This window comes from Macaca mulatta, chromosome 5 (assembly GCF_049350105.2).
Source record: "Macaca mulatta isolate MMU2019108-1 chromosome 5, T2T-MMU8v2.0, whole genome shotgun sequence".
Taxonomy (NCBI): domain Eukaryota; kingdom Metazoa; phylum Chordata; class Mammalia; order Primates; family Cercopithecidae; genus Macaca; species Macaca mulatta.
The window spans coordinates 55013875-55040600 of record NC_133410.1 but is presented as its reverse complement, the minus strand read 5'-3'; the positions used below and the strand labels follow the sequence as shown (position 1 = coordinate 55040600).

Sequence of the window (26726 nt, the reverse complement as noted above, 5' to 3'; positions counted from 1 at the left end):
TGAGTCATATGGTAGCTCTATGTTTAACTTTTTTGAGGACCTACCATACTTTTCCATAATGGTTGAACAATTTTAATATCCCACCAGCAATTTATGAGGTTTTCCAATTTCTTCATATCCTTGCCAGCACGTCATCCATCATTTTGATCATAGCCATCTTAGTGAGTATGAGTGGTATCTCTTTATGGTTTTGATTCATCAGTCATGTTCCTAATGACTGATGATGATGAGCATCTTTTCATGTGCTTATTGGCCATGTGTGTATCTTTTTTTTTGGACCAATTTCTATTCTGCTTTTTGTAAAATTGGGTTAATTGTCTCTTTATTGTAAAGGGATAAGCTTTTTTCGTAGATTCTCGATACTAGATTTTTATTAGATATAGAATTTGTAAATATCTTCTACCATTCTTTGGATTATCTTTTTGCTTTCTTGATAGTGTCCTAAAACATTTTTAATTTTGATGAATTTTAATTTATTATTTTTTGGTTGCATATGCTTTTGATATGTCAGTGTCAAAAAATCTTTGCCTAATCCAAGGTTTGAAGATTTATACCTATGTTTTCCTCCAAGAGTTTTATAAATTTAGCTCTTATTTAGGTCTTTGTTCCATCTTGAGTTAATTTTTGTATATGATGTTATTTATAGGTCAAACTTCATTCATTTGCATGCTAATCGCCAGTTGTTCCAGCACCATTTATTGAAAAGGTTAGTCTTTCCTGATTGAATTCTGTTGGCACCCTTGTTGAAAATCAACTGATCATAAATGTATCGGCGAATTTCTAGGGTCTGAGTTCTTTTCCCTGATCTATGTAAGTATTACCTTCTACCAGTACCACACTGTCTTGATTGCTGTAGCTTTGCAGTACATTTTGAAATTGGAAAATGTGAGTCCTCCAACTTTGGTTTTTTCCAGATTGTTTTGGCTGTTTTGAGTCCTTTGAATTTTCATATATATTTTTGGATCAGTTTGTCCAGTTCTGCAAAGACAGAGATTTGAAGAATTTTTGAAGTATTTCAATCCAGTCTTTCAGTCTATGAGTGATGAATGTCTGTTTATTTAGGTCCTTAATTTCTTTCAGTGATGTTTTATAAGTTTTCAGTATACAAGTCTTATTAAGTTTATTACTAAATATTTTATTTTTTCTGATGCTTTTGTCGGTAGAAGCGTTTTCTTAATTTATTTCAGATTCTTCATTGCTAGTGCATAGAAATACAATTGCTTTAGGCTGGGTGCGGTGGCTCATGCCTGTAACCCCAGCACTTTGGGAGGCTGAGGCAGGTGGATCACGAGGTCAGGAGTTCAAGACCAGCCTAGCCAACATAGTGAAACCTCGTCTCTACTAAAACTACAAAAAATTAGCCAGGCTTGGTGGTGGGCGTTTGTAGGCCCAGCTACTTGGGAGGCTGAGGCAGGAGAATCACTTGAACCCGGGAGGTGGAGTTTGCAGTGAGCTGAGATTGCGCCACTGCACTCCAGCCTGAGCAACAGAGTGAGTCTCCATCTCAAAAAAAAAAAAAAAAAAGGAAAAGAAATACAATTGCTTTTAATTTTTTTTTTTTCATTTTTTGTGGCCTGTGAGACATCCCCTGGAGATCCTGAGAACATGTGCTCCTACAATTGCTTTTTACCTAATTATCTTATATCCTGCAACCTGCTGAACTTGTTTATTAGCTCTGACAGGGTGTGTGTGTGTGTGTGTGTGTGTGTGTGTGTGTGTATTCTTTAGGTTCTCCTATGTATATATTTAAATTTTTAGGATAATTTTTTTTTTTTTTGAGGCAGGATCTTACTCTGTTGCCCGGGCTAAAGTACAGTAGCACAACCTAGAATTCCTGGACTCATGCATTCCTCCAGCCTCAGCCTTCTAAATAGCTGGGTCTACAGGCACACGCTACTATGCCCAGTGAATTTTTAATTTTTTTTTGTAGAGGTAGAGTCTTGCTATGTTATGCAGGCTGGTCTTGAACTCCTGGCTTCAAGCAGTCCTCCTGCCTTGGCCTATCAAAGCACTGGGATTACAGGTATGAGGTATCATGCCCGGTCTGTATGTATAAGATGACATCTACAAATAGAGACAGATTTACTTCTTCTCAATCTGGTTGATCTTTTAAAGTTTTTCCACCTAAATTGCCTGGGCTAGAAACTTCTCCACAATATTGAATAGAAGTGGTGAGACGTAAATATATATACTTGTTGTGTATCAACCAAAATTAAAAGAAAAAAGTGGTGAGAAAAGACATCCTTGTCTTGTTCCTGATCACAGGGAGAAAGCTTTCAGTCTTTCACCATTAAGTATAATGTTAGCTGTGGGATTTTTGTAGATTTCCTTTATCATATTGAGAAGGTTGCCTTCTATTCCTAGTTTGTTGACTGTTGTTATCATGAGCGGTGGTGGATCTTTTCTTTTTTTAAAAAATATTTTTGAAATGGCATCTCACTCTATCACTAAGGCTGGAGTGCAGTGGCACGTCCTCAGCTCACTGGAACCTCCATCTCCCGGGTTCAAGCAATTCTTCCTGCCTCAGCCTCCCGAGTAGCTGGGATTACAGATGCCTGCTACCACGCCCAGCTTTCATATTTTTTTAGTAGGGACGGGGTTCAGCTATGTTGGCCAGGCTGGTCTTGAATTCCTGACCTCAGGTGATCCTCCTGCCTTGACCTCCCAATGTGCTGGGATTATCGGCATGAGCCACTGCACCTGGCTGGGTGGTGGATTTTTTTCAGATTTTTTTCCCTGCATTTATTGAGATGATCATGTGATTTTTTTTCCCTTTCTTCTGTTAATGTTTTATTACATTGGTTGATTTTTGGATGCTGAACCAACCTTGCATTCCTGGGGTAAATCTAACTTGGTCATGGAATGTAATCTTTTTTTAATGTATACTGGATTTGGTTTGTTAGTATTTTGTTGAATTTTAACATCTATACTCAAGGGATAATTGTCTGTATTTTTTTTTCTTGTGATGTATTTTTCTGGCTTTCATAGAATAAGTGACAAAACGTTCCCTTCTCTTCTATTTTTTTGGAGAATTTTTTGAGGATTGGTGTGAATTCATCTTTAAACATTTGAGATAATTTATTAGTAAAGCCATCTAATCTTGGGCTTTCCTTTCTTTTTTCTTTTATTACTAACTCAATCTCTACTTGTTATAGGTCTGTTTAAATGTTCTATTTCTTGTATCAAATTGATAATTTGTGTCTTTCTAGGAATTTATCAGTTTCATCCAAGTTATCTGATTTGTTGGCATAAAATTATTTACCCTGTAATTGCCTTATAATCCTTTTGATTTCTTTAATGTCAATAGTAATATCCCCTTTTATTCCGGATTATATTAATTTGTTTTTCTAGTTTTTTCTTGGCCAGTTTAACTAATGGTTTCCCAGTTTCAGTTTTGTTGATTTCTCTATAATTTTTTTTAAAACTTCTGTTTCACTTATTTCCACCCTAATTTGTGTTATTTCCTTTCTTCTACTTTGGGAATAGTATGTCTTGCTTTTTCTAGTTTTTTTTTTTTTTTTTTTGAGATGGAGTCTTACTCTGTTGCCCAGGCTGGAGTGCAGTGGTGTGATCTTGGCTCATTGCAACCTCTGCCTCCTGGGTTCAAGCAGTTCTCTTGTCTCAGCCTCCCGAGTAGCTGGGATTACAGGCGTCTGCCACCGCTTTTTCTAGTTTTTAACATCAGAAGTTACATTATTAATTTGAGATCTTTCTTCCTTTTTTAATACAGGTGTTTTATAGCTGTAAATTTCCCTCTAGGAACTACTTTAACTGCATTTCGTTAAGTTTTGGTATGCTGTTTTTTAAATTTTGATTCAGCTAAAAGTATTTTCTCATTTCCCTTGTGATTACTTCTTTGATGCATTGGTTATTTGAGTGTTTTCTTTAATATCCATGTGTTCATGAATTTCTCAAATTTCTTTTTGTTATTGATTTCTAATTTAATTTTATTGTAGTTGGAACATATTGTATATGATTTCAGTCTTTTTAAATTTATGGAGGCCAGTTTTATGTTCTAACATATGCTCTATCCTGGAGAATGTTCTGTGTGGACTTGATAAATGTGCATTTTGCTGTTGTTGAGGGGAATGTTTTATAAATGTCTGTTAGGTCTAGTTGGTTTATAGTGTTTTTCAAGTCTTATTTTCTTGTTCATCTTCTGTCTCCTTGTTCCATTCATTATTGAAAGTGGAGTATTCTCCAACTACTATTGTGTGATTATCTGTTTCTCTCTTCAATTCTGTCAGTTTTTGCCTCATGCATTTGGGGCTTTGTTGTTAGTGTATGTATGTTTGTAATTATTACATCTTTCTGATGGATTGGCTCTATTGTCATTTCTTTTATTTCTAATGCCTTTCCTTGTCTTTAGTCACAATTTTTGTCTGAAAGTCTAATTTGTCTGATATTAGTATAGCTACTCTAGCCCTTCCTTTGGTTATTATATGCATGGTACCATCCTTTTAGTTCTAATCTACTTGTGCCTTTTAATCTAAAGTGTTTTTGTTGTTGTTGTTGGTAGGATCTTGATTCACTGCAGCCTTGACCTCCTGAGCTTAAACAATCCTCCCAACCTCTGCCTCCTGAGTAGCTGGGACCACAGACATGCACCACCACACCTGGCTAATTATTTTTGTTGTTTTGTAGAGACGAGGTTTCACCATGTTGCCCAGTCTGGACTTGAACTCCTGAGCTCACGTGACCTTTCTGCCTTGGTCTCCCAGGGTGTTGGGATTATAAATGTGAGCCACTGTGCCTGGCCTAAAGTGTTTTTTTTTTTTTTCTTTTAAATAATTTCTGTCTCTTTATTAATATTCTTGGTGAACCATCATTTTCATACTTTAGTTCTTTAGACATGGTTTTTATCAGTTCTTTGAGCATATTTGTTGTAGCTGATTTAAAGTCTTTGTCTAATAAGTCTAACATGGGTTTTCTCAGAGACAGTTTCTGTCAACTTGCTTTCTCTTTGTATGCACTATACTTTTCTGTTTCTTTGCATGTCTTGTAAATTTTTGTTGAAAATTGTACATTTGAAATAATTGTAATGTGGCAACTCTGGAAACTGGATTCTCTACTGCCAGGATTTTTTTTTTGTTGTTGCTCTTTGTTTACTGACTTTCCTGTACTAATTCTGTGAAGTCTGATCCCCTACCCTGTGGGTTGCCACTGAAGTCTGCTCAGATTAGCGGTCAACTAATGATTGGACAGAGGTTTCCTTAAACACCTGGGACCAATAAGTCTTCTAGCTTTTGCTGAGGGTGTGTGTTGGGGCATGACTTCAATGCTCCAGTGCAGTTTATAGCTCCTTATAGCTCCTTTCTTTTGCAGAGCCTTAAGACGTACAGAGGTAAGAGGCTAGGTCCTTCTCAGTTCTTTCCTGGGCATGCACACTCTGCTATACATGTGTGTGGCCTCTACATTACTAGGAGCTAGAGCTTTTCAAAGAGCTTTTTGAAGCCCCTGTAGATATCTCATTCCTACTTCGATTTAAGTTTTTTGGTCAACCTGTTTTTATCTGTGGCTATTATCACTGCCTATGACAGCTGCAATATTATACAATTGCTGCTGATTGTTTTAAACAGATGCCCTGGTGATAGGGCTTTTTGCACAGAGTGCCGAATCAGGTCACATAAAGACAAACCTGGAGAATGGAGCTTTTCTAGGTAGCTGCCTGACAGGTCTAACAGTGACAAATCTTGGGCTTTTTGGTGAGCTCTAAACCTGTTTTGTTTCCTCCAGTGGATGCTAGGTTGGTAGTTTTCACAGCTACTGCAGTTGTGAGCTGTATGACTTGAAGGCTGTCATGGAGCTGGAGAGAGAAGGATGGGAATAAAACAAGTTAAAATGCTGCAAAGCTTGCTGTTTTTACTGAGATTCATCCAATATTCTTGAGTAAAAATGTATTGTTACAAGGCTTTAGCTAATTTCTAGTGTTGTGAAAAAGTTGATTTTGACAATTTTTGCCACTATCCTTATTGCTTTTTTTAATAAAGGACCAAATTTTTGGAGGTCCTTGCTGCTCCATTGTGTAAGTGCTTCACTTCTGATATTTTTATACTCATTTTTTCTTTCAAGCGTTACTTTGCCTACCTCTTTGTAAAGTACTATGTACTCTTCTGAGATTCAGTTCACGTATTAGTATTACTTTTTCAGTGATACCTTTTCTAATTTCCCTGCATATACCTCACTTTTTGTTTTTGTGTGCCTTAAACATAACTCTTTTACTGCACTTGTTGTGGTATTTCATTTGTTTATACTTATTGCCTGTTAGATTGTGGGATACTTTAGAATACTTTCTGTCTCTCATTCCTAAAAGCTGAAGAATCCTTGGAGTTTATCTGAGTTGTTAACATGAATTACAAATGAGGAGTATGAAGCCTAGAGAGAGGGTGAGACAAGTAAACCCCTGACTGAGTATTTTGTGGCAGGTGTGTCTCTAAAATATGCTTTCTACTAATTGTGTAGTACATAATAATTTTATATTTATTAATGCTATTTATATTAAAGTTATGGTTATATGTACTGCTAGATATTTATAAATGAAAACAAGTCTGTCTTATTAGAATTTGACATACATACATATGCAGGTGAGACCACATGATTACAGATGCAAGGCTAGTTAATTTTAAACATAATGGGATATTCTCCCTTTTCTTCTTTCTGAATTTTATGAAAGTAACAACAAAATTGATGTATATGTGTGTATAAGGTAATAAGCTTAATCTTTTAGCTAAATATACAAACAAATGAGTGATGTTTTATCAAGTAATTGTTAGCAAGCAGGTCTATTTTTATCCATTTATAAAGATATTTCTTACAAAACATTTTGGAAATCATTTAAGACATTTCTCTCGGCCAGTTTATAAAATACACAGCTTAATTTGTTGACCTGTCATGTATTGTCTTACAAAAACCCTTATTTTCCCTCCTCCATCAAAAACTCTCTCTCCTCATTTAACTGACTCAGTTAGGGATTACTTATAACTGTTATTGAAATTCTATCTAGTCTCACGAAGTGAGAAATTTCCCGCACTGAAGTTATTTTTTAAAAAGTTTTTTTTTTAAAGACAGAGTCTCACTCTGTCACCTAGGCTAGAGTGGAGTAGTAGCATGGTCTCGGCTCACTGCAACCTCCATCTCCCAGGTTCAAGTGATTCTCCAGTCTCAGCCTCCTGAGTAGCTGGGATTACAGATGTGCACCACTGCGCCTGGCTAATTTTTGTATTTTTAGTAGAGACAGGGTTTCGCCATGTTGGCTAGGCTGGTCTCAAACTCCTGACCTCACGTGATCCACCTACCTCAGCCTCCCAAAGTGTTAGGATTACAGGTGTGAAACACCACGCCTGGCCTTTAATGGGAATTTTTTTTTCTTTAAGATGCAGGAATATAATAATTCCCCTCCTCTCAGCTATAAATGATAATAGATCTTAAAAACTAAGCTACAAATAGGGGTAATGCCCAAATATATATATCTTGTTTTTATCTCTTCTGTGAACTTTACTCTTGGAATTCTAATCACCAATTTCACATCTCCCATTGGATGTCCAGTAGGCATCTCTAACATGGTATGTCCAAAACTGTGCTATTGATATTCTGCCCACACCTTCTCTGTTGTCTGTCAAGACCTGTTAAAAGTCTGAGATTTTACCATACTAAGTCTCCTGCCCCAGGGGAAGACTTACTACCCATTAAAGATTCTGATTCTCTAAACTCAGGGTTGTTTTCATGTAGTGCAACCCACTGCATATGAAGGTATCACCTGCCCTTTCCCATAACCCTGTGGGAATTAAGGCTCTGAGAAATGAAGCAAAGTGCTGTTTATCTGGCTAAAACTATTATGGCTGTGGTGGCTCATGCCTGTAATCACAGCACTTTGGAAGGCCAAGGCAGGAGGATCGCTTGAGCCTAGGAGTTGGAGACCAGCCTGGGCAACACAGTGAGACCCCCCACACCCCCATCTCTACCAAAAAGTTAAAAATTTTACTTACCCGGGCATGGTGGTGTGTGCCTGTAGTTCCAGCTATTTGGGAGGTTGAGGTTGGGGGATCGCTTGAGCCTGGAGGATCAAGGCTGCAGTTTGCTGTGACCATGCCACTGCACTCCTGCCTGGGCAACAGTGAGACCTTTTCTCAAAAGGAAAAAAATACATATATGCAGAAATGCATGAGACCCATGTTAAATAAATCAACAGTCTTCTCCATCTCATTTAATAACTTTGTTCTTCTGTTTCCTCAGTCCAAAAGCCCCAATACCTTGCAGTCGTTTTAAACTGTTTTTCTCTCATATCCAATCGTTCAGGAAATCCTATCAGGTCTACCTTCAAAATATATCTAGAATTCTTTTATTTCTCACTAATTCCCACTGCCCTGGTCAAAACCACTATTACCTTGTGACAAAATTATTTCAGATTTACTGATTTCCCTGCTTCTGATCTTGTCTATCTTCACTGTGTTCTTCACACAGCGGTCATATTAAAATTCGAGTCCAGTCATGTCACTCCTTTGCTGAGAACCCTCTAGTAGTTTTCCATTTCTCTTGGAGCAAAAGCCAGTGACATTACCCTCATCCATAGTAAGACCTTGCATGATCTGGCTCTCTATTTATTCTGACCTCTCTTATTTTCCTCCCCCTTGTTTATTCTGCTCTAGGCTTTCTGATCCTTTTGCTGTTCCTCAAACTTATCAACCATGCCTCCTGCCTTAGGGCCTTTGCACTTCCTGTTCTCTTTATCTGGAATGTACTTGCCTTGATGTCTGCATGGCCCATTCCCTCATTTTCTTCCTATGTTTACTCACAGTCACCTCAGGCCTTCCCCATGTACCTTGATTAAAGATTTCAGCCTCCTCCATCCTTCTCCCAACACAGTTTTCCAAGGGACCATCTATTCTTGCTTTAATTTTTTTCTTCTCAGGACTTATCGTTGTCTTCTATGTACTATATATTTTACTTGTTTATTTTGCTTCAGTCATTCTAGAATGTAAGCTCACAAGGTCAGTTCTCTGATTTGTTTGTAGTTAGTTTTGTTCATAGCATGTAGATCAGTATTTGGCACATTTTGAGCATTTAATATATATTGTTGATTGAATAAATGAATGACTAAATGGTGTAGTTTCTTTGACTTGAAGCAGATGCTCCAGCAATGTAAGAATGAGTGTAGGGGAGTGTGAAAAAGCAAAATGGGGACTTGGAATGAGATGAAAAGTAGAGTTTGGTAGTGAGTGAAGGTAGGGAAATGTTCTTTGGCAGTGGTGACATGGTATAGACATCTGTTTCCCTCTGTCCTCAAGAATTACTCCTTTTTGAGTTAAAAAAGGTATTTTCTGGCCGGACGCGGTGGCTCAAGCCTGTAATCCCAGCACTTTGGGAGGCCGAGACGGGCGGATCATGAGGTCAGGAGATCGAGACCATCCTGGCTAACACGGTGAAACCCCGTCTCTACTAAAAATACAAAAAATTAGCTGGGCGTGGTGGCGGGCCCCTGTAGTCCCAGCTACTCTGGAGGCTGAGGCAGGAGAATGGCGTGAACCTGGGAGGCGGAGCTTGCAGTGAGCTGAGATCTGGCCACTGCGCCCAGCCCAGGCGACAGAGCGAGACTCCATCTCAAAAAAAAAAAAAATAAAATATTTTCTTTTTTTTTTTTTTTAAATTTATTATACTTTAAGTTCTACGGTACATATGCACAATGTGCAGGTTTGTTACATATGTATACATGTGCCATGTTAGTGTGCTGCACCCATTAACTCGTCATTTACATTAGGTATATCTCCTAATGCTATCCCCCCTCCCCCTTCCCCATGACAGGCCGTGGTGTGTGATGTTCCCCTTCCTGTGTTCTAGTGTTCTCATTGTTCAATTCCCACCTATGAGTGAGAACATTCGGTGTTTGATTTTCTGTCCTTGCGATATTTGCTGAGAGTGATGGTTTCCAGCTTCATCCATGTCCCTATGAAGGACACGAACTCATCCTTTTTTTATGGCTGCATAGTATTCCATGGTATATATGTGCCACATTTTCTTAATCCAGTCTATCATTGATGGGCATTCGGGTTGATTCCAAGTCTTTGCTGTTGTGAATAGTGCCACAATAAACATTCATATGCATGTGTCTTTATAGCAGCATGATTTATAATCCTTTGGGTGTATACCCAGTAATGGGATGGCTGGGTCAAATGATATTTCTGGTTCTAGATCCTTGAGGAATTGCCACAGTGTCTTCCATGATGGTTGAACTAGTTTACAGTCCCACCAACTGTATAAAAGTGTTTCTATTTCTCTACATCCTCTTCAGCACCTGTTGTTTCCTGACTTTTTAATGATGGCCATTCTAGCTGGTGTGAGATGGTATCTCATTGTGGTTTTAATTTGCATTTCTTTGATGGCCAGTGATGATGAGCATTTTTTCATGTGCAACGCCATCCCCATCAAGCTACCAATGACTTTCTTCATAGAATTGGAAAAAACTACTTTAAAGTTAATATGGAACCAAAAAAGAGCCCACATTGCCAAGGCAATCCTCAGCAAAAAGAACAAAGCTGGAGGCATTACACTACCTGACTTCAAACTATACTACAAGGCTACAGTAACCAAAACAGCATGGTACTGCTACCAAAACAGAGATATAGACCAATGGAACAAAACAGAGACCTCAGAAATAATACCAGACATCTACAACTATCTGATCTTTGACAAACCTGTCAAAAACAAGAAATGGGGAAAGGATTCCTTATTTAATAAATGGTACTGGGAAAACTGGCTAGCCATATGTAGAAAGCTGAAACTGGATCACTTCCTTACACTTTATTCAAAAATTAATTCAAGATGGATTAAAGACTTAAATGTTAGACCTAAAACCATAAAAACCCTAGAAGAAAACCTAGGCAATACCATTCAGGACATAGGCATGGGCAAGGTCTTCATGTCTAAAAAATAGCAATGGCAACAAAAACCAAAATTGACAAATGGGATCTAATTAAGCTAAAGAGCTTCTGCACAGCAAAAGAAACTACCATCAGAGTGAACAGGCAACCTACAGAATGGGAGAAAATTTTTGCAATCTACTCATCTGACAAAGGGCTAATATCCAGAATCTACAAAGAACTCAATCAAATTTACAAGAAAAAAACAAACAACCCCATCAAAAAATGGGCAAAGGATATGAAAAGACACTTCTCAAATATGGTATTTTCTTTTTCTCATGCTCATGCTGTTGCAAATGCTATTCTCTGCCCTGTGCTTGAGCTCTTCCTCCCTTACTGTCCTATTATTATCCATCTTTCAGGTTCTGTCTTCTGTAGTGGATTCTTTAATCATTTCATATATTTGTGTTCTTTTTAAAACATTAGCCTGTTGATGTAGTTTGACTGTGTCCACACCAAATCCCATCTTGAATTGTAGTCCCTATAATCCCCAGATGTCATGGGAGGGACCCATTGGGAAGTAATTTATTCATGGGGGGCAGGTTCCTCCATGCTGTTCTCATGATAGTGAGTGAGTTCTCACAAGATCTGATGGTTTTATAAGGGGCTTTTCCCGCTTTTGCTTAGCACTTCTTGCTGTTACCATGTGAAGAAGGACGGGCTTGCTTCCCCTTCTGCCATGATTGTAAGTTTCCTGAGGCCTCTCCAGCCATGATGAACTGTGAGTCAATTAAACCTTTCCTTTATCAATTACCCAGCCTTGGGTATGTCTTTATTAGCAGTGTGAGAACAGACTAATACACTTGTCAAGGGCAAAAAAATGATATATTATGGATGTTTTCCCTTTTATAACTTTTTAAAAAATATATAGTTTGCTGCTCTTGATGCCTTTACTACATTTGATATTATTATATTCACATCTAGAGACTGGCATTTTAATTTCATAGTGGCTTAATTCTAAGATTCTTTCATTTGGCTGATTGATAAAGGAGCTTACCTAATTTTTCAATGTTCTTTTCCCCAATTTGGGAAATAAGATGAACACTCCAACTTTAAGAGCAATAAATGAAATTAAATGAAGACTCCAATTTTCAGGGTAATGATAAGAAAGAGTGCATTTCCTGAAGATAAAGGTCATTCCTTTTCTCCTGTTGCTACTTTATCTTTAGGCCTCATATTGTTTCATTTTTAGAGCACTATGGTTAGTCGAAACTATACACTTTGGTGTGAAATTGGTAGTTTAATTCTGGCTCTGCTATTGATAGTCATGATCTCGAAGAACTTGCTAAAATCCTCAGAGCTTATTATCATTTCTGTTTTTAAAAAGTAGAGGAATAAAGTTAATACCAAAAATATGTGTTAAGAATTAAATGAGGTAATTATGTGAAGATATAGCATGAAGCCTGGTACATGAAAGCCCATAAAATATTTTGATTTACATCTTTTTAAGTATAAAGAGGTAATTTTTTTTCAGGAGGATAAGAGATAATAGCCTAATGTGAAGTAATATTGAGAATTAATTGTCAAATTTGAAGTACTTTTTAAAGGATGAACTCAAAAGGTTTTTAATATTATAGTTTGTCATGTAATAATTAGACTAAACATGATTTATGTGGTAAAGAAATTAAATTCTGTTTTCAGAATTTGAATAGTATATTAGAAATGTAGTAAATGTCAAGGGAAAATAATGAATCAGAGATTAATTGCTTTTTTTCCATAAATGATCAATGTAGCAATTATAGCTTGTCAATTAGAACAACTTCCCACGAGAAGTAGTTCATTGATTTTAAGTTATCCACTCAACAGATATTTCAGTGTCTGACAAAGTGGTAAGCATCGATGATACTGTGATAAATAAGGTGTACGCAGTCTCTCCCCTTACAGAATTTACGTCCTAGTGGACAAGAGAGGCATTGAATAAGTATTTCAAGCCTAAATACTGTTGTGTGTAAATTATTAGAAGTTCTTGTTGTAGGGCCTGTAAACTCAGATGCCTGTAAAGGCCAGGCGTGTCATGTAAACGAGTAAACTGGGACAGTGTCCTGAGACAATGGAGGGTAGAGGGGGCTGTGATGAACTGCATTAGCACATGCCCTGTGTAAAGGCTACAGCAACCAATGCCATTTGGTTGATCTCATGTAAGAATGAGGGCCTACTGTTTCTCTATTTCTAAGTTTTTCAAGAAAAGCTGAAAAATCTAGATTGTCATCTGATATAATACAGTCTTTTTTAAGGCACTGAGTAGTCCAAAGCAAACATGGTTTTTGGCCTGCAGGCCTTTTTTATATAGGGAGTGCTGCCTGTTAAGTAAGGTTCTATTTAGAATAAAATTTTAGAGACTCTATTGCTCTCTCTTGATTACTTCATTTTCTTTTTGTTCCTCCTAAATTCTGTTATTCCCACATCTTCCCATTTGTAATTATGTATCTAGATTTTCTTCTGGCCTAACTCTAACAAGGGTAGTTGTAGACTGTAAAAATCATTAAACTGTGAGATTTGTATGGGAAAAGACCAGAAGTCCTTCTGTCTCCATCATATCTGGTTTATGTTGGCTGGCTCTTTTCCTTCATTTTCACTGTTTGGTTTATTCTTCATCTGTAAAATGGGGATAACAAGATAAATGCCTCACATGTGTTGAGAATAAAATAAGACAGTATATTTTTTGTTTCTTCTTCTCTTCCTGTTCTTGGCCCAGTCAGATGTACCAACTCATTCCTTCATTGCCTTGTGAGAGATAGCACTTACTGATGTACTAAGTTTGGTGAGAATTTAAGTTACTAATTACTCTTTAGGAGTATTTCCACTTTTTAAAGAAACTCCTGGAGTCCTTGCCTTAGTGTAAAGTAACGATGCTCTGATGTATCACAGGCTACTGGTCACTGGGTAGGAGGAACTTTCCTTTGGCTCAGACCCCACAGGCAAATAAGTGCTTGTTCCACTTATCTTGAAGATTGTTTTCAAATGACATTGTTTTCTTTGGCAATGGTTGAAACCAGAAGTTGTGGGACAGTTTGGTATTTCCTCTGTTTTACTGATTTGCATGATGTTTGATGATTAATACAGCACAGAAAGACCATGTGTAATTTTATCCCTTCATCTATCTCTCTTCTTCAAGTCCCTAGGAAAACAAACTTGATAGGAGTAAATATCACTAACAGCCCAATCTTTAATAAACAAACAGTGCCTGCCTGTGTTGGGATGTTGGACCTAAGATATAGGAACTATATCCTAGGGATGTAGGTCCCTAGGCTACCATAAACATTTTCTGTGGCAAGAGACTTCTGGTGCCTTTGGGGATGTTTCAAGTCTGAATAATCAGCAGATAATTCTCAGTGGTGATGGTGAAGTTGTTGCATGGCAAGAGAGAAATCGCCTGGGGAAAAACATACTTTGTTTCTTGTTCTTATTCTTCCAACTTTATTGTGAAAAAAAATTAAAATATACAGAAGTTGAAAGAGTGATACAGTGAATAATATGCCCATCATCTGCATTCAATTACTAATAACATTTTACTACATTTCCTTTATACATTTTTACAACATGTGGGTAATTTTGAATAGGGACTGTACAAGATAATAATTATTTTCTTAGGTAGGACAGAGAGTACTATAGTTATATAGAATAATATATGGACTTTTAGGATGTATATGTGTTTAAGTATTCATTAAGTATTAATGAGTAAATTACAAGAAGTTCATGAAGGCTGGAAACTTTTAAAAAAACATTAATGAGTAAAGTGACATGATGTGTACAGATTGCTTTCAGGTAGTTGAGCACCAACAACAAACATGTTTTACAGTTGATTCTTTGAAACTGGAATTCAGTCAAGGATTACGTATTGCATAGAATAACCCTCACTCACTCTAAAAAATGGGTCACATTGACTCTTTGTCTAGTTATCTTGTATAGTGTTCCACGTCTAGCTTTGTCTGATTTCTTCTTTCTATAATCATTTTCCTCATTCTGGCTCCTGTATGTTTTTGGTAATGTGAAGTTAAACCTCAAGGTTTTTTCAGGCTAAAGGTTTTTTGGCAAGGGTACTTCATAGGCGATGCTGTTTACTTTATACTGCATCACATGTTAAGAAACATAATGTCAGTTTGTCCCAGTGTTAGTGACTACCAGATCTCTCCCTTGGAAAGTGATGTTTTTCTTTTCATACTTGGGTACTATATGAATATCCTGTTTATTAACCTTTCATCTATGATTTTAGCATACATTGATGATCCTTGGGGAATCAATTTTTAAATATTTTACTCATTTTTTTCTACGCACTTTGATACTTTTTCTCCCAATTTCACTAACAGTGTCTTGTCATTTTTGGGAATGAGTAATTGGGCAAGAAAATGCATGGAAAACTACAGTTACAGAAAACATTTAATGGTATCTACTTTTATTTGACTTCTTCCAAGGTCGATTTTCAGTTCTTTGCAAATAAAGTACTGGTTAAGACCTGAGAGATGTTCACTAAGTGCAAATTATGCTGGACTAAATTAATTTCTTGTAGTGAATCGATCACTTTTACTTGTCATGTCAAAGAAATTAGTGTATGTTAGTTAAAATAAAGCATTTAAAAAACTCTCTTTTTCTTATGGGAAATCAGAGGAGCTTGGTTAATTCATAGGTGACTGGACACGTTGATTATTCATCGTGTATTTACTATTGTATGAAGCCCTTCTCAAGTTGCTTAACGCATAGCAGAAGAGACATATTGATAGTCAGCTATATGGTCTGGACAGAAATTTGTGTTTTCAAGAAATGCGGTACAACCTGAAAGGAAGTCTAATTGTATGGACACACAAATATTTAAAAATTTATCAAGTACTCATTAATTCAGTATTACATGTCTCTGAAATATTTGGTACTGATTTTGAGGACTGTTTGGCTTCTTGACAATCAGTTTTGAATAATGGATAGATTTAAAGCTTCTTAATTGGTAGTTGAATGCATACTTCTCATCCTCCTAAGCAGAAGATATAATACACCCATAACTTATTCCTGAGTAGATAGCTGTGTTCCAAAAACAATTCTCTGACACCAACTGGGTATACGGCAATTCCATTCAATTCTGACACTTAACTGTTCAGAGTTAGCACAGACTCCACAGGTTAAGGGACATAGTCCAACAAGACTACCCCCCCTTCAAACACCAGCTCTAAGTCTTGGGGGTCATCTGTACTTCTGATAAACTTGACTACAAATTTGGGGGTTCCCTTTGGGTTTGATAATTTGCTACAGTGACTCACAGAACTCAGGAAAGTGCTATGCTTACAATTACTCTTCTATTAGAAGGGACACGAATGAACGAGAACAGGTACGTAGCATAAGGTCTGGAAGGGTGCTGAGTGCAGAAGTTTTTAATCCTCATGCCAGGTACACCACTCTGCCAGTACAGCAGTATGTTCACCAACCAGGAAACTCTGAACCTCATATTCAGAGTTTTTATTGAGGTCTCACAAAATAAGCACGATTGATTAAATCATTGGCCATATGATTGAACTCAATCTCTAGTCTCTCTCCTATCCGGAGAGATAGGGGGCAGGGGGAAAGGGAAGGGAGAGGCTGAAAGCTTCAAGCCTCTAATCTAATCTTTCTAACCTCTAGTTGGTTTTCTGATGATCGGCCCCATTCTGAAGCTATGTAGGGCCCCATGATGACTTAACCTCTTGGCATAACAAAGAAATGTCTACTAGGGAATTCTAAGTGGTTCTGAAGTTCTGTACCAGAAACTAGGAACAAAGAACAGACATATATTTTTTCTCATATTATGGTAATAGAGTCAGAGTGATGCTTTTAATAAACATAATACAATTTTAGGGCTTTTCCTCCCTAAAATGGATGGGGGAGGCATTCCTTTAGATCTTATTTTGAGTGGCTATATTGAATTGCTATTCCATTAGACAAACAAAGCCAAAACATAGAGGTGAATTACGGTGTTTAAAAAAAGAGATTTTTTTTTTTTTTTTTTTTTTTAAATTTAAGCTCTGGGGTACATGTGCATAATGTGCAGATTTGTTAACATATTTATACACATGCCATGGTGGTTTGCTGAGGGTATATACCTATTATAATACCTATAATCCTTCAGGTATATACCCAGTCATGGGATTGCTGGGTCAAATGGTATTTCTAGTTCTAGATCCTAGAGGAATTGCCACACTGTCTTCCACAATGGTTGAACTAATTGACACTCCCACCAACAGTGTAAAAGCGTTCCTATTTCTCTACATCCTCTCCAGCATCTGTTGTTTCCTGACTTTCTAACTGGCATGAGATGGTATCTCATTGTGGTTTTGATTTGCATTTCTCAAATGGTGTTGGAAAAAAGAGATGATCTTAGCCTTCATTTAACACCTCACATTTCCAGTTCTTTAAAAAAGTATTTTATAAGCTGATTTGAGGTTTGAATAACTTATTTTGTACTTCTATTTATACTTTTATGCATGTATGACTTGGGCATGGTGAAGCAGGTAAGTATAGTCTCCTTGAATTTTACTGTCTTTATGTTAGCTTGTCAAGCAATGTATTAGTTTCCAGTCTTCTTTTTTAGAATGTGTAGTTTAACTCTAACCTTCATAATATGAAGCAGTGTTTTTTTTTTCTTTCTTTCTTTCTTTCTGAGACAGAGTCTTGCTCTGTTGCACAGGCTGGAGTGCAGTGGTGTGATGTCAGCTCACGGCAACCTCTGTCTCCTAGGATCAAGCGATTCTTGTGCCTCAGCCTCCCGAGTTGCTGGTATTACAAGTGCATGCCACCATGCCTGACTCATGTTTTTGTAGTTTTAGTAGAGACAAGGTTTTACCATGTTGCCCAGGCTGGTCTGGAATTCTTAAGCTCAGGCGATCCACCCTCCTTGGCCTCCCAAAATGCTGGGATTACAGGTGTGAGCCACCATGCCTGGCCAAGTAGTTATAGCAGCAGCCTAATACTACTGATCGTATTAGTAGTAGTTACAAAAGCTGCCATTTATGAAATGAACTGTACTAGTGCTTTGCATACAGAATCTCATTTATTCTTTAGAATAGTCCTGTGAGGAGACCTTATTATCTCTGCTGAATGTATAAGGAAACTGGGGCTCAGAAATTAATTTGCTTATGGTCACACAATTAGTAATGGTGGAGTTAGTATTTACTTTTATGTCTGACTCCAAAAGCCTTGCTTCCCTCTTCCCCTTGATATGCTGGATTCCAAGAAGAAATTTAGCGGAACATTTTTTTCCATCTTTCATTAATTTGTTCATTCAATAAATAATATTGTGTGCCTACTCACTTACCAGGCATTATACATAGAAGTGCTTATTGCTTCAAAACCTCCAACCCCCATAATATTCACTGTTAATGTAAAGGACAGAATCCTTTCATTTCTTGTTGGTCACTTCTTTGAAATGATTTTACAATACTCATTCTTGCCCAGTATATAATATCTAGGTCTTTTTTTGTCATCTAATAGTAGGGTGTGGATTCCAGTGTATTTTCTGGATATTCTTACTATGACTTACTGGCATTATTAATATTATTGTACAATTATCTTATGTTGGTTATCTTACTATAATGACTGTGAAAATGGAGAAATCTTGAAGCAACTTTAAAAGTTTTTAGGCTAATTTTAGTCTAACTGAAATTTAGAAATTTAGCAGGAAGTATTTGGTAAAATGCCATCAGTATATGATATGCCTACTTAATAATAGTATTAGCTTACTTGTGCTTACACATTCATCCATTGCTTTGTGAGATGACTGGGTATGGATATAGCGCTGAAGCCATTCTAAGGGAAATATGCAATCTTTTTCTTCTTCTGGTAACTTTTAGGATTTTGTTTTTATCTTGAGCCTTCCGAAATTTCATGACGATGAGCCTTGATGTGGATCTTTTTGTTCTATGTGCTGGGTATTTGCTTGGTGAGCCCTTTTCATACGGAAACTGATGTACTTCAAGTTTGATGTGTGTGTGAGAGTGTGTGTTATATCTTTGATACATTTTCCCCCCTCAATTTCTCTTTTCTTTTTCTGAAGCATCTGTTGTTTAGATATTAGATCTACTAGACTTTTTTTTTCTGAGACGGAGTTTCGCTCTTGTTGCCCAGGCTGGAGTGCAGTGGCGCGATCATGGCTCACTGCAACCTCCGCCTCCCGGGTTCAAGCAGTTCTTCTGCCTCAGCCTCCCAAGTAGTGGGTTTACAGACATGTGCCACCACACCCAGTTAATTTTTGTATTTTTAGTAGAGATGGGGTTTCACCGTGTTGGTGAGGCTGGTCTCGAACTCCTGACCTCAGGTGATCCTTCCACCTCGGCCTCCCAAAATGCTGGGATTACAGGCGTGAGCCACTATGCTCGGCCTGAACTGGTTTTTTAATATTCCAGTCTTTTATTCTTTGAAAAAATTGTGGAATATTTCCTTAATTTTATCTTCTAGCTCCTCTGTGGAAGCTTTAACTTTTGATTTCTTTATTCTATTTTGTAAAAGTAATTTCTCATTCTCCAAATATCCCTTTTATAGAACTCTGCTCTTATTTCATGACTGCAATGTCTGTCTTCTACTCTTAAGAATATTTATAGGTTCTTTGGATGATTTCTTTAGCTCCCACCACCTCTTCAAAGTTCTTTTTTTCTGTTTGCTTTTTTAAATCTCTTGTCATGTTAAAGGGTTTCTTTGAACGTCTGATCATCTTTTTGTGTCTGTTCTTTTTATAGAATGAAGTTCTAAAGTGATGATGATGGAAGCCATTTGTGTAAATGGGACAAGTTTCTTGACTTGGGGCTTCACTTTAGTGTGACGATGCGGAAAGCCACTTTTAAATTCTATGACTCCGACATTTCATTATCTGTATGTTTTTTCCTGTTTCCCAGAAAAATTTTTTTTTCTCCAATTTCTGTTTGTATGTCTCGCTGCCAGTGTTCTTGTAGCTGGGAACAGTGGTCTTGAGTTCAGGTGGGGGGTTCTCTTTTCAGTAGGCATTTACTTAATTCTTTGTTTTTTTTTTTTTTTTTTTTTTTTTTTAATTCAGGACTACACTCACCTTTCTTCTATTCCCATGCCCCAAAATGTTTCCTGATGTCTCGTATATACTGCTAGTTTAATTAATACTGCGTAGGGGCGAGTGTTGGCCTGGCTTTGGGGAATGGGGTAGTGAATCAAGAGGTCTGACTGACCTTAAGTCAGTTTTCCTATTTCCCGGTGAACTACTTAGCCGCATTTTAAGGATTATTTTGTTATTGATCAATTTCTACTCCTTTGGGTACCTCTGGTTGATCAATTAATGACTATGCCAGAGGAACTGTGGGAAAGATATGAAGGATAGATACGTTAGCTTTATCACTTTTCATCCTTTTGTGTTATCTTTTTAAGTGAATTTGTGGAGAGTTCAAATATGTACAGCATCAGTAAATTAAAATGATTTAATTAACGCATGGAAATGACAAATTAAAGCAAGGAGAAATAATTGCTTAATAGAGGCAATAAATAATGGCTTACCAGAAGAAGTTAGTCTGTAGCAGTATATGCCATGTGTTCATATATAGTTACTACAGAGACCTGGCATCTCTAGAGCAGTGCTTTCCAAGTGAGTGTAAACTGTGTTGTCCTTATTTTATTATTACCATACTACAGTGTATAAAAATTGAGAGATATCCTGGGTGGCTGGCACTTGAGATTAGATGGAGAATTGTCCATTATGATTCTTCTTAGTTGAAACAAATTTAGATTGGCTTAACAAAGCTACTCTTTCATTTTAATCTGGTTACCTTTTTGTGTGTGTGTGTGGAGACCAGAGGTAAGATTTCAATTAGGTGTCCTATGAAATTATTTCATGTGTAAATCTTATATCCTACCCTTGAAAAAAGCTGGAGGAGGCTGACAATTACTGCTCTTTAAAGAATACGCCTATGAATGAAACTTCTATATTTAGTTATACAATTTATATAGTTTATAGAGTGCAAAAGATACCAATCATTTTTCTTACTTTCATGAGTACACATTTATTTCCCATTTTATTTCATCAGATCAATATCTGTCATAATTTTGCTTTTATGGTCTTTTGAGAACATTTAGAGTGCTTTATAATACTCTCATAATTTCATGTTTGGAATTATACAATTTAGCATTAATATAACAACTGTGCTTTACAGTATTAATTGTACGTATATATGTAGAGTCTGTGGTTACTGCCAATAATCTTATGATTTATGTACAGAAATTTGTGGAAAACTGAAGTACATGATAATATAGTCAAATTCTAGATAGAAGTACCTGAGTGAGTGATGAACATGAAAGAGTTCTGTGAGGAAAAAGAAATACTTAAGAATTTGATAAGCTATAGATTGGTGGCAAGTATTACACTCCTCTCTTGGACTACTATAGTGTTCTAACTGGTTACCTCTCCGTAAGTGCATTCTTCAAACAGAAATAATACTAGCTTATCGGAAAATTCTTGAAAAGATAGTACTGGGGAAAGCATAAATATTTATTACATTTTATTCTCAAAGTAGATACAATTAACGATCACTGTTTACCATGTTTAGGTAGAAATCGTTTCTTGAAGTTGAACGTGTTTTCTGTATTCAGAAAACTTAACATTTGATAAGATCTGTCTAAATTAGGGTTAGTAGAATTGGAAAACTTTCATTTTGGGAATGGTTTTTGTGAAGAAAACCTACTTGATACTTTTTTTTTCTCATTTCTCTGATTCACAGGGATAAAATCACGTTGTTCTGTGGGTGGGTAAGAATAGGTATATAGGATCCATGGTTCCTCTGGGAACTTGGTTCAGTGACTACATAACTTGGTTGTGCATCAGAACCATTTAGGGGAACTCTTTTTCCCTTTCCATCTAATAAACAATTTAAAACATATACAAAAGTATAATAGTATAACAAGTAGGGAGATTTTTAGTGCTCTTTCTCTCTCTCTATATATAGTTATATCTGTATATCTATATAAATATATAAATGGGGTCCCCATTTAGACCTACTGATTCAGACTTGGGGCCAGAATTTGGAAACTGTTCAAGATAAATTCATACACAGACCACCTCAGGCAATTCTGATGCAAAGCTATGTTTGGGAAAGCATTGTTTTAGGGGAATAATCTAGACCTAGATAGATAAATGTCTCAAAACAAATGCTATTTAAATGATTTCTCTCAGCTGTACTTGTACCACCTCCTTATCTAGATAAATTCTTTCTTTCCACGTTTTCCTTAGTTTTTGTAACCAAATAAAATTATGGTAGTTTAAGTGGCCCTTTCTATTAGGTCTTTTACTTTCTGGCTTGTTAATGTTTACATATGAAATTAGTGCTAAGTGAGTTTCTTTTAAAGTAATGCCCTGCATTGTTAGAGATTTTACATAAAGTACCTTTCCCAGACATCGTCATCATCTGATTTATTCCTAGAACTGCCTTGTGGGGTGGTTGATTTGATTTCCCTAACACTATATATGTGGAAATCCAGATCTACAAAATGGAAAGTTGTACAGTTTCTTATAACTGGACATGGAAGATGTAGAGAATCTGGAAAGAGTATGTACTGATTCTGGAGTTTCCTAGGAGCTTGTATTAGTCTGTTCTCATGCTGGTAATAAAGACATACCCAAGACTGGCTAATTTATAAAGGAAAGAGATTTAATAAACTCCCAGTTCTATGTGGCTGGGGAGGCCTCACAATCATGGCAGAAGGTGAATGAGGAGCAAAGTTACATCTTACATGGTGGCAGGCAAGAGAGCTTATGCAGGGGAACTCCCATTTATAAAACCATTAGATCTTGTAAGAGTTATTCACGACCACAAGAACAGTCTGAGGGAATCTGCCCCCTTGTTTTAATTATCTCCAGCAGGCTCTGCCCTTGACACGTGGGGATTATTACAGTTCAAAGTGAGATTTGGGTGGGGACACAGCCAAATCATATCAGAGCTCTTTTCCCCTATTATGTATTTCTAATAGTTTTTTTTTCCTTTTACAACTTGTATTGACCTGAGTGCAGGTGACTTATTATTGCTCAGGATGCTGCTTTTTAAAGGCTATCAAATTAATGCAAGTGATACACCATTTTTTAAAAAAGTAAGCTATAGCATATTCTGTGTCAAGATAAATTTAAAAAACTTCATGTGGAAATCTTTGTTTAGATATGACAAAATTGTTCTTTAGAATATCTACCTAGTGCTTCAGATAAGATGCTTTCTTAGCTGCAGTTAACAGAATTTCCGGCCAGGTGCTGTGGCTCACACCTGAAATTCCAGCACTTTGGGAGGCCAAGGCGGGCGGATCATGAGATCAGGAGTTCGAGACCAGCAGCCTGGCCAACATACCAAAGCCTTGTCTCTACAAAAATACAAAAAATTAGCCAGGTGTGGTGGCAGGCAGCTGTAATCCCAGCTACTTGGGAGGCTGAGGCAGAAGAGTCGCTTGAACCTGGGAGGCGGAGGTTGTGGTGAGCCGAGATTGTGCCACTGCACTCCAGCTCGGGCAACAAGAGTGAAACTCCCTCTCACAAACAAAAACCAAAAAAACCCAAAAACCAGAATTTCCGTGTAAACCATGGCTTAAGTAATGAAGACATTTACTATGTGAGTTCTAGAGGGAGGTGGTTCCAGAGTTGGCTGATTCAGTAAGCCAAATGTCTGTGTTTTGGATCATTTTCTTTCTGATTCTTTCTTCCATTGTGGCCATAGATGACTTCTTTAGGTGTAAACATCATAGGCAACAAAATTAAAAAGCAAAAGAGCAGGGCCTTCTCTACCAGTCTCTTTTATCTGTGGAAAATCATTCCCTGCAACTCGGGCTGACTTTACATGTTCAATTAGCGAGAACTAGTTACATACCCAATCCTAAATCAGTTACTGATAAGGGGAAATGAGATTCCTGTGATGGGCTTAGAACAGTATTGGTTCATCTTCTGGAACTGGAGGAGGGAAGCACCTATCTGATCCCATTGATGTCTCATATTAAATAACATCAGTGTTTTGTTATCTAAGAGGGACATTCTAATACGTAGGCAATCACTTGTATATACCAAACTTTAGTAACATAATTGTGACATTTTTCATTATACTACATAAGAGGTAGTCTAGTGCAAAAGGTGAAATTTTAGCCTTTAAGAGGAAGCATTTTTATTCAAGAAGCATGTTTTCCTCTAAGTACTACTTCATGATTGACTTAGGAAGCCAGTGTTTTGGCATTTAATCTACTAGTGACTTATTGCACTTATTTTTGTCTTGGGTACAGTCATTGTTTATTTTCGTCCAATATTAAGCTCTACAATTATATTACATGATTTTGGCATTTGTTTCTGTTTCTTTTAAATTAATTGGTGCTTTGTTTTTCTAGGTGGATTCTCCACAGTTTTCCTCGTGCGTACTCACGGTGGAATCCGATGTGCATTGAAGCGAATGTATGTCAATAACGTGCCAGACCTCAATGTTTGTAAAAGGGAAATTACAATTATGGTAAGTGAAAGAGTAATTCTCTTTCAGAAATTTGGCAAGTTTTTTTTTTTTTTTCCTTGAGATTGAGTCTTGCTCTGTCGCCCAGGCTGGAGTGCAGTGGCATGATCTCAGCTTGCTGCAACCTCTACTTCCCAGGTTCAAGCAATTCTCATGCCTCAGACTCCCAAGTAGCCAGGATTACAGGTGCCCATCACCATACCTGGCTAATTTTTGTACTTTTAGTAGAGACAGGGTTTCGTCATCTTGGGCAGGCTGGACTTGGACTCCTGACCTCAAGTGATCTGCTTGCCTTGGTTTCCCAAACTGTTGGGATTACAGGTGTGAGCCACCGTACCTGGCCTGTTTTGTTTTCTATAACATTAACCAGCTATTAGGCAAGCTGCTTATTTATAATAATATTTAAAGATCATTAAATTAAAAGATAATCTGGTGATTTGTAGTATAGTCGTCCCTTGGTCTTCTATGGGGATTTGGTGCCAGGACCCACTGCAGATACCAAACTCTGCAGATGCTCAAATCTGAGAATGCTCAAGGCCCTTATGTAAAATGTAGTATTTGCATGTAACCTACACACATCATCTTGTATACTTTAAAGCTACTCTGCTTTCTTTCTTTTTTGTTCTTAAATACATTTTAATTGTAGAGTATTTTCAGGATAGAAATATTTACAGAGTTATATAGTAAACACCAAGCTTGTTCACCATCCAGCTTAAGAAATTAAACTCTGCAAATACTATTGGAGCCTTCTGTGTGTTCCTCCTCAACTGTATCTCTGTATAGGCATACCTTGGAGATACGAGTTTGGTCCCAGACCACTGCAATAAAGTGAATGTTGCAAGAAAGCAAGTCACACAATTTTTTTGGCTTCTCAGTGCATACAACAGTTATGGTTACAGTTTTTATCTCCCCATTTTAGACCAATGTTTCAGTTCCCTATTCTTCTATATCAAACTATTACTCTGTGGAGGACCTTTCTCTGCCCCATTGTTGCACATTATGGACTGTACATTGTGTTCCTTGGTCTGAAGAAATGATAGTTGGCCCTCTAACTCTATACACTCTCTTTTGTTTTGGTTTTTGTTTGTTTGTTTGTTTTTGTTTTTTTTAAATGGCATTCTGAGCATTTTTATCTTCCATTGCATAAGCAAAGCCCAGTCCAGAGTCAATGTCTGTTCCTGTCAAGACCTATTCATAGCCCCCCGAGGGCTACCAGCATCAGTCTCACTTGCCAGCTATGTTGAGGGCCTTCCTATCAGGGAATCTCATCCATAGCCATTGGTAGTCTCTGTCTGTCTTGCTGACACTTAGAACAGTTCTTACTGGCATTATGTGCCTGTGAGGGTGCGAAAAGAACACGTCTTTATTCATCCTATGTCTGCACTGCTGCAGTACCCCTATGTGCGCTCATTTCATGGACCCAGGTGGCCACCTCCAGGGAGCACACGGACAGACATGCTTGCTGATTCCAGTCACTTTCCCAATCTGGAAGGGAGTTCTTCTGATGGGCACTGACTTGTTCTACTTTAATGCACCCCTCAAATTTCCATAGGTTGTGTGGCCAGGCCACTGATCACTGCCTGTGAGTCAGTAAAAAAACTCAAACACAGGGGCTTCCACCACTGTTCAGTTCTGCCATTACTGTTAAAAAAAATAAAAAGTAAAAAAAAAAAAACTGCATGCAATTCAGCCCACCTTGCTGATACGTTTTTACCTTCTTTGATCAAAGTAGCAGCCATCCAAACGGAATGTTGTCCATTCACTTTGGAACTGCTGTCTGTAAACCAAGTAACTCCTTGTTGGTCAATTAAGAGCTGTTCATGGTGCACTGTCCAAGTGTCCAGTAGAATCCAGCAGCACCTCACACAGTTCCAGAGTCAGCCCTAGGGGTAAAGAGGCTCCCTGCTTAAGAGTATCTCCTTATTGCATTCTCCAGGTAGCACAAGAGCAGACCCATCCTCAGTCTGCGTGGGCACCATCTAATCAGCTGCCAGCATGGCTAGAATAAAGCAGGAAGGAGAAGATGGAAGAGCAGACTTGCTGAGTCTTCCAGCCTTCACCTTCTAACTTAAAGTTGCAGTTCCTACCACCTGCTCTTTGGGTTCTATTAATTGGCTGAAGTGGCTGAAGTGGCTCACAGTACTCAGGGAAACACTTATGATTAGTGGTGTATTTTAAAGGATATTGCAAAGGGTACAAATGAAGTGATGCATAGAGTATGAGGTATGGAGGAAGGGGTACAGAGCTTCTTTGCCTCCCTGGGAACATCTCCCTCCAGGAACCCTCAAATATTCAGCTGTCTGGAAGCTCCCTGAACCCAGTCCTCTTGAGTTTTTATGGAAGCTTCATGATGTCAGCATTCCTTCCCCTAGGGTATAGT

General features: G+C 37.5%; 1 protein-coding gene across 2 annotated transcripts in view; it reads left to right on the top strand.

Annotated features, from left to right (window-relative positions):
* Nucleotides 1-26726, top strand: part of BMP2K (BMP2 inducible kinase) — a 143370-nt gene that overhangs the window by 26612 nt on the left and 90032 nt on the right. For both annotated transcript variants that reach the window (XM_028848477.2, XM_028848476.2), the window contains exon 2: nucleotides 24231-24349. In XM_028848477.2, the coding sequence (XP_028704310.2) occupies nucleotides 24231-24349 (119 nt within the window). The remainder of the gene's footprint in view (nucleotides 1-24230; nucleotides 24350-26726) is intronic.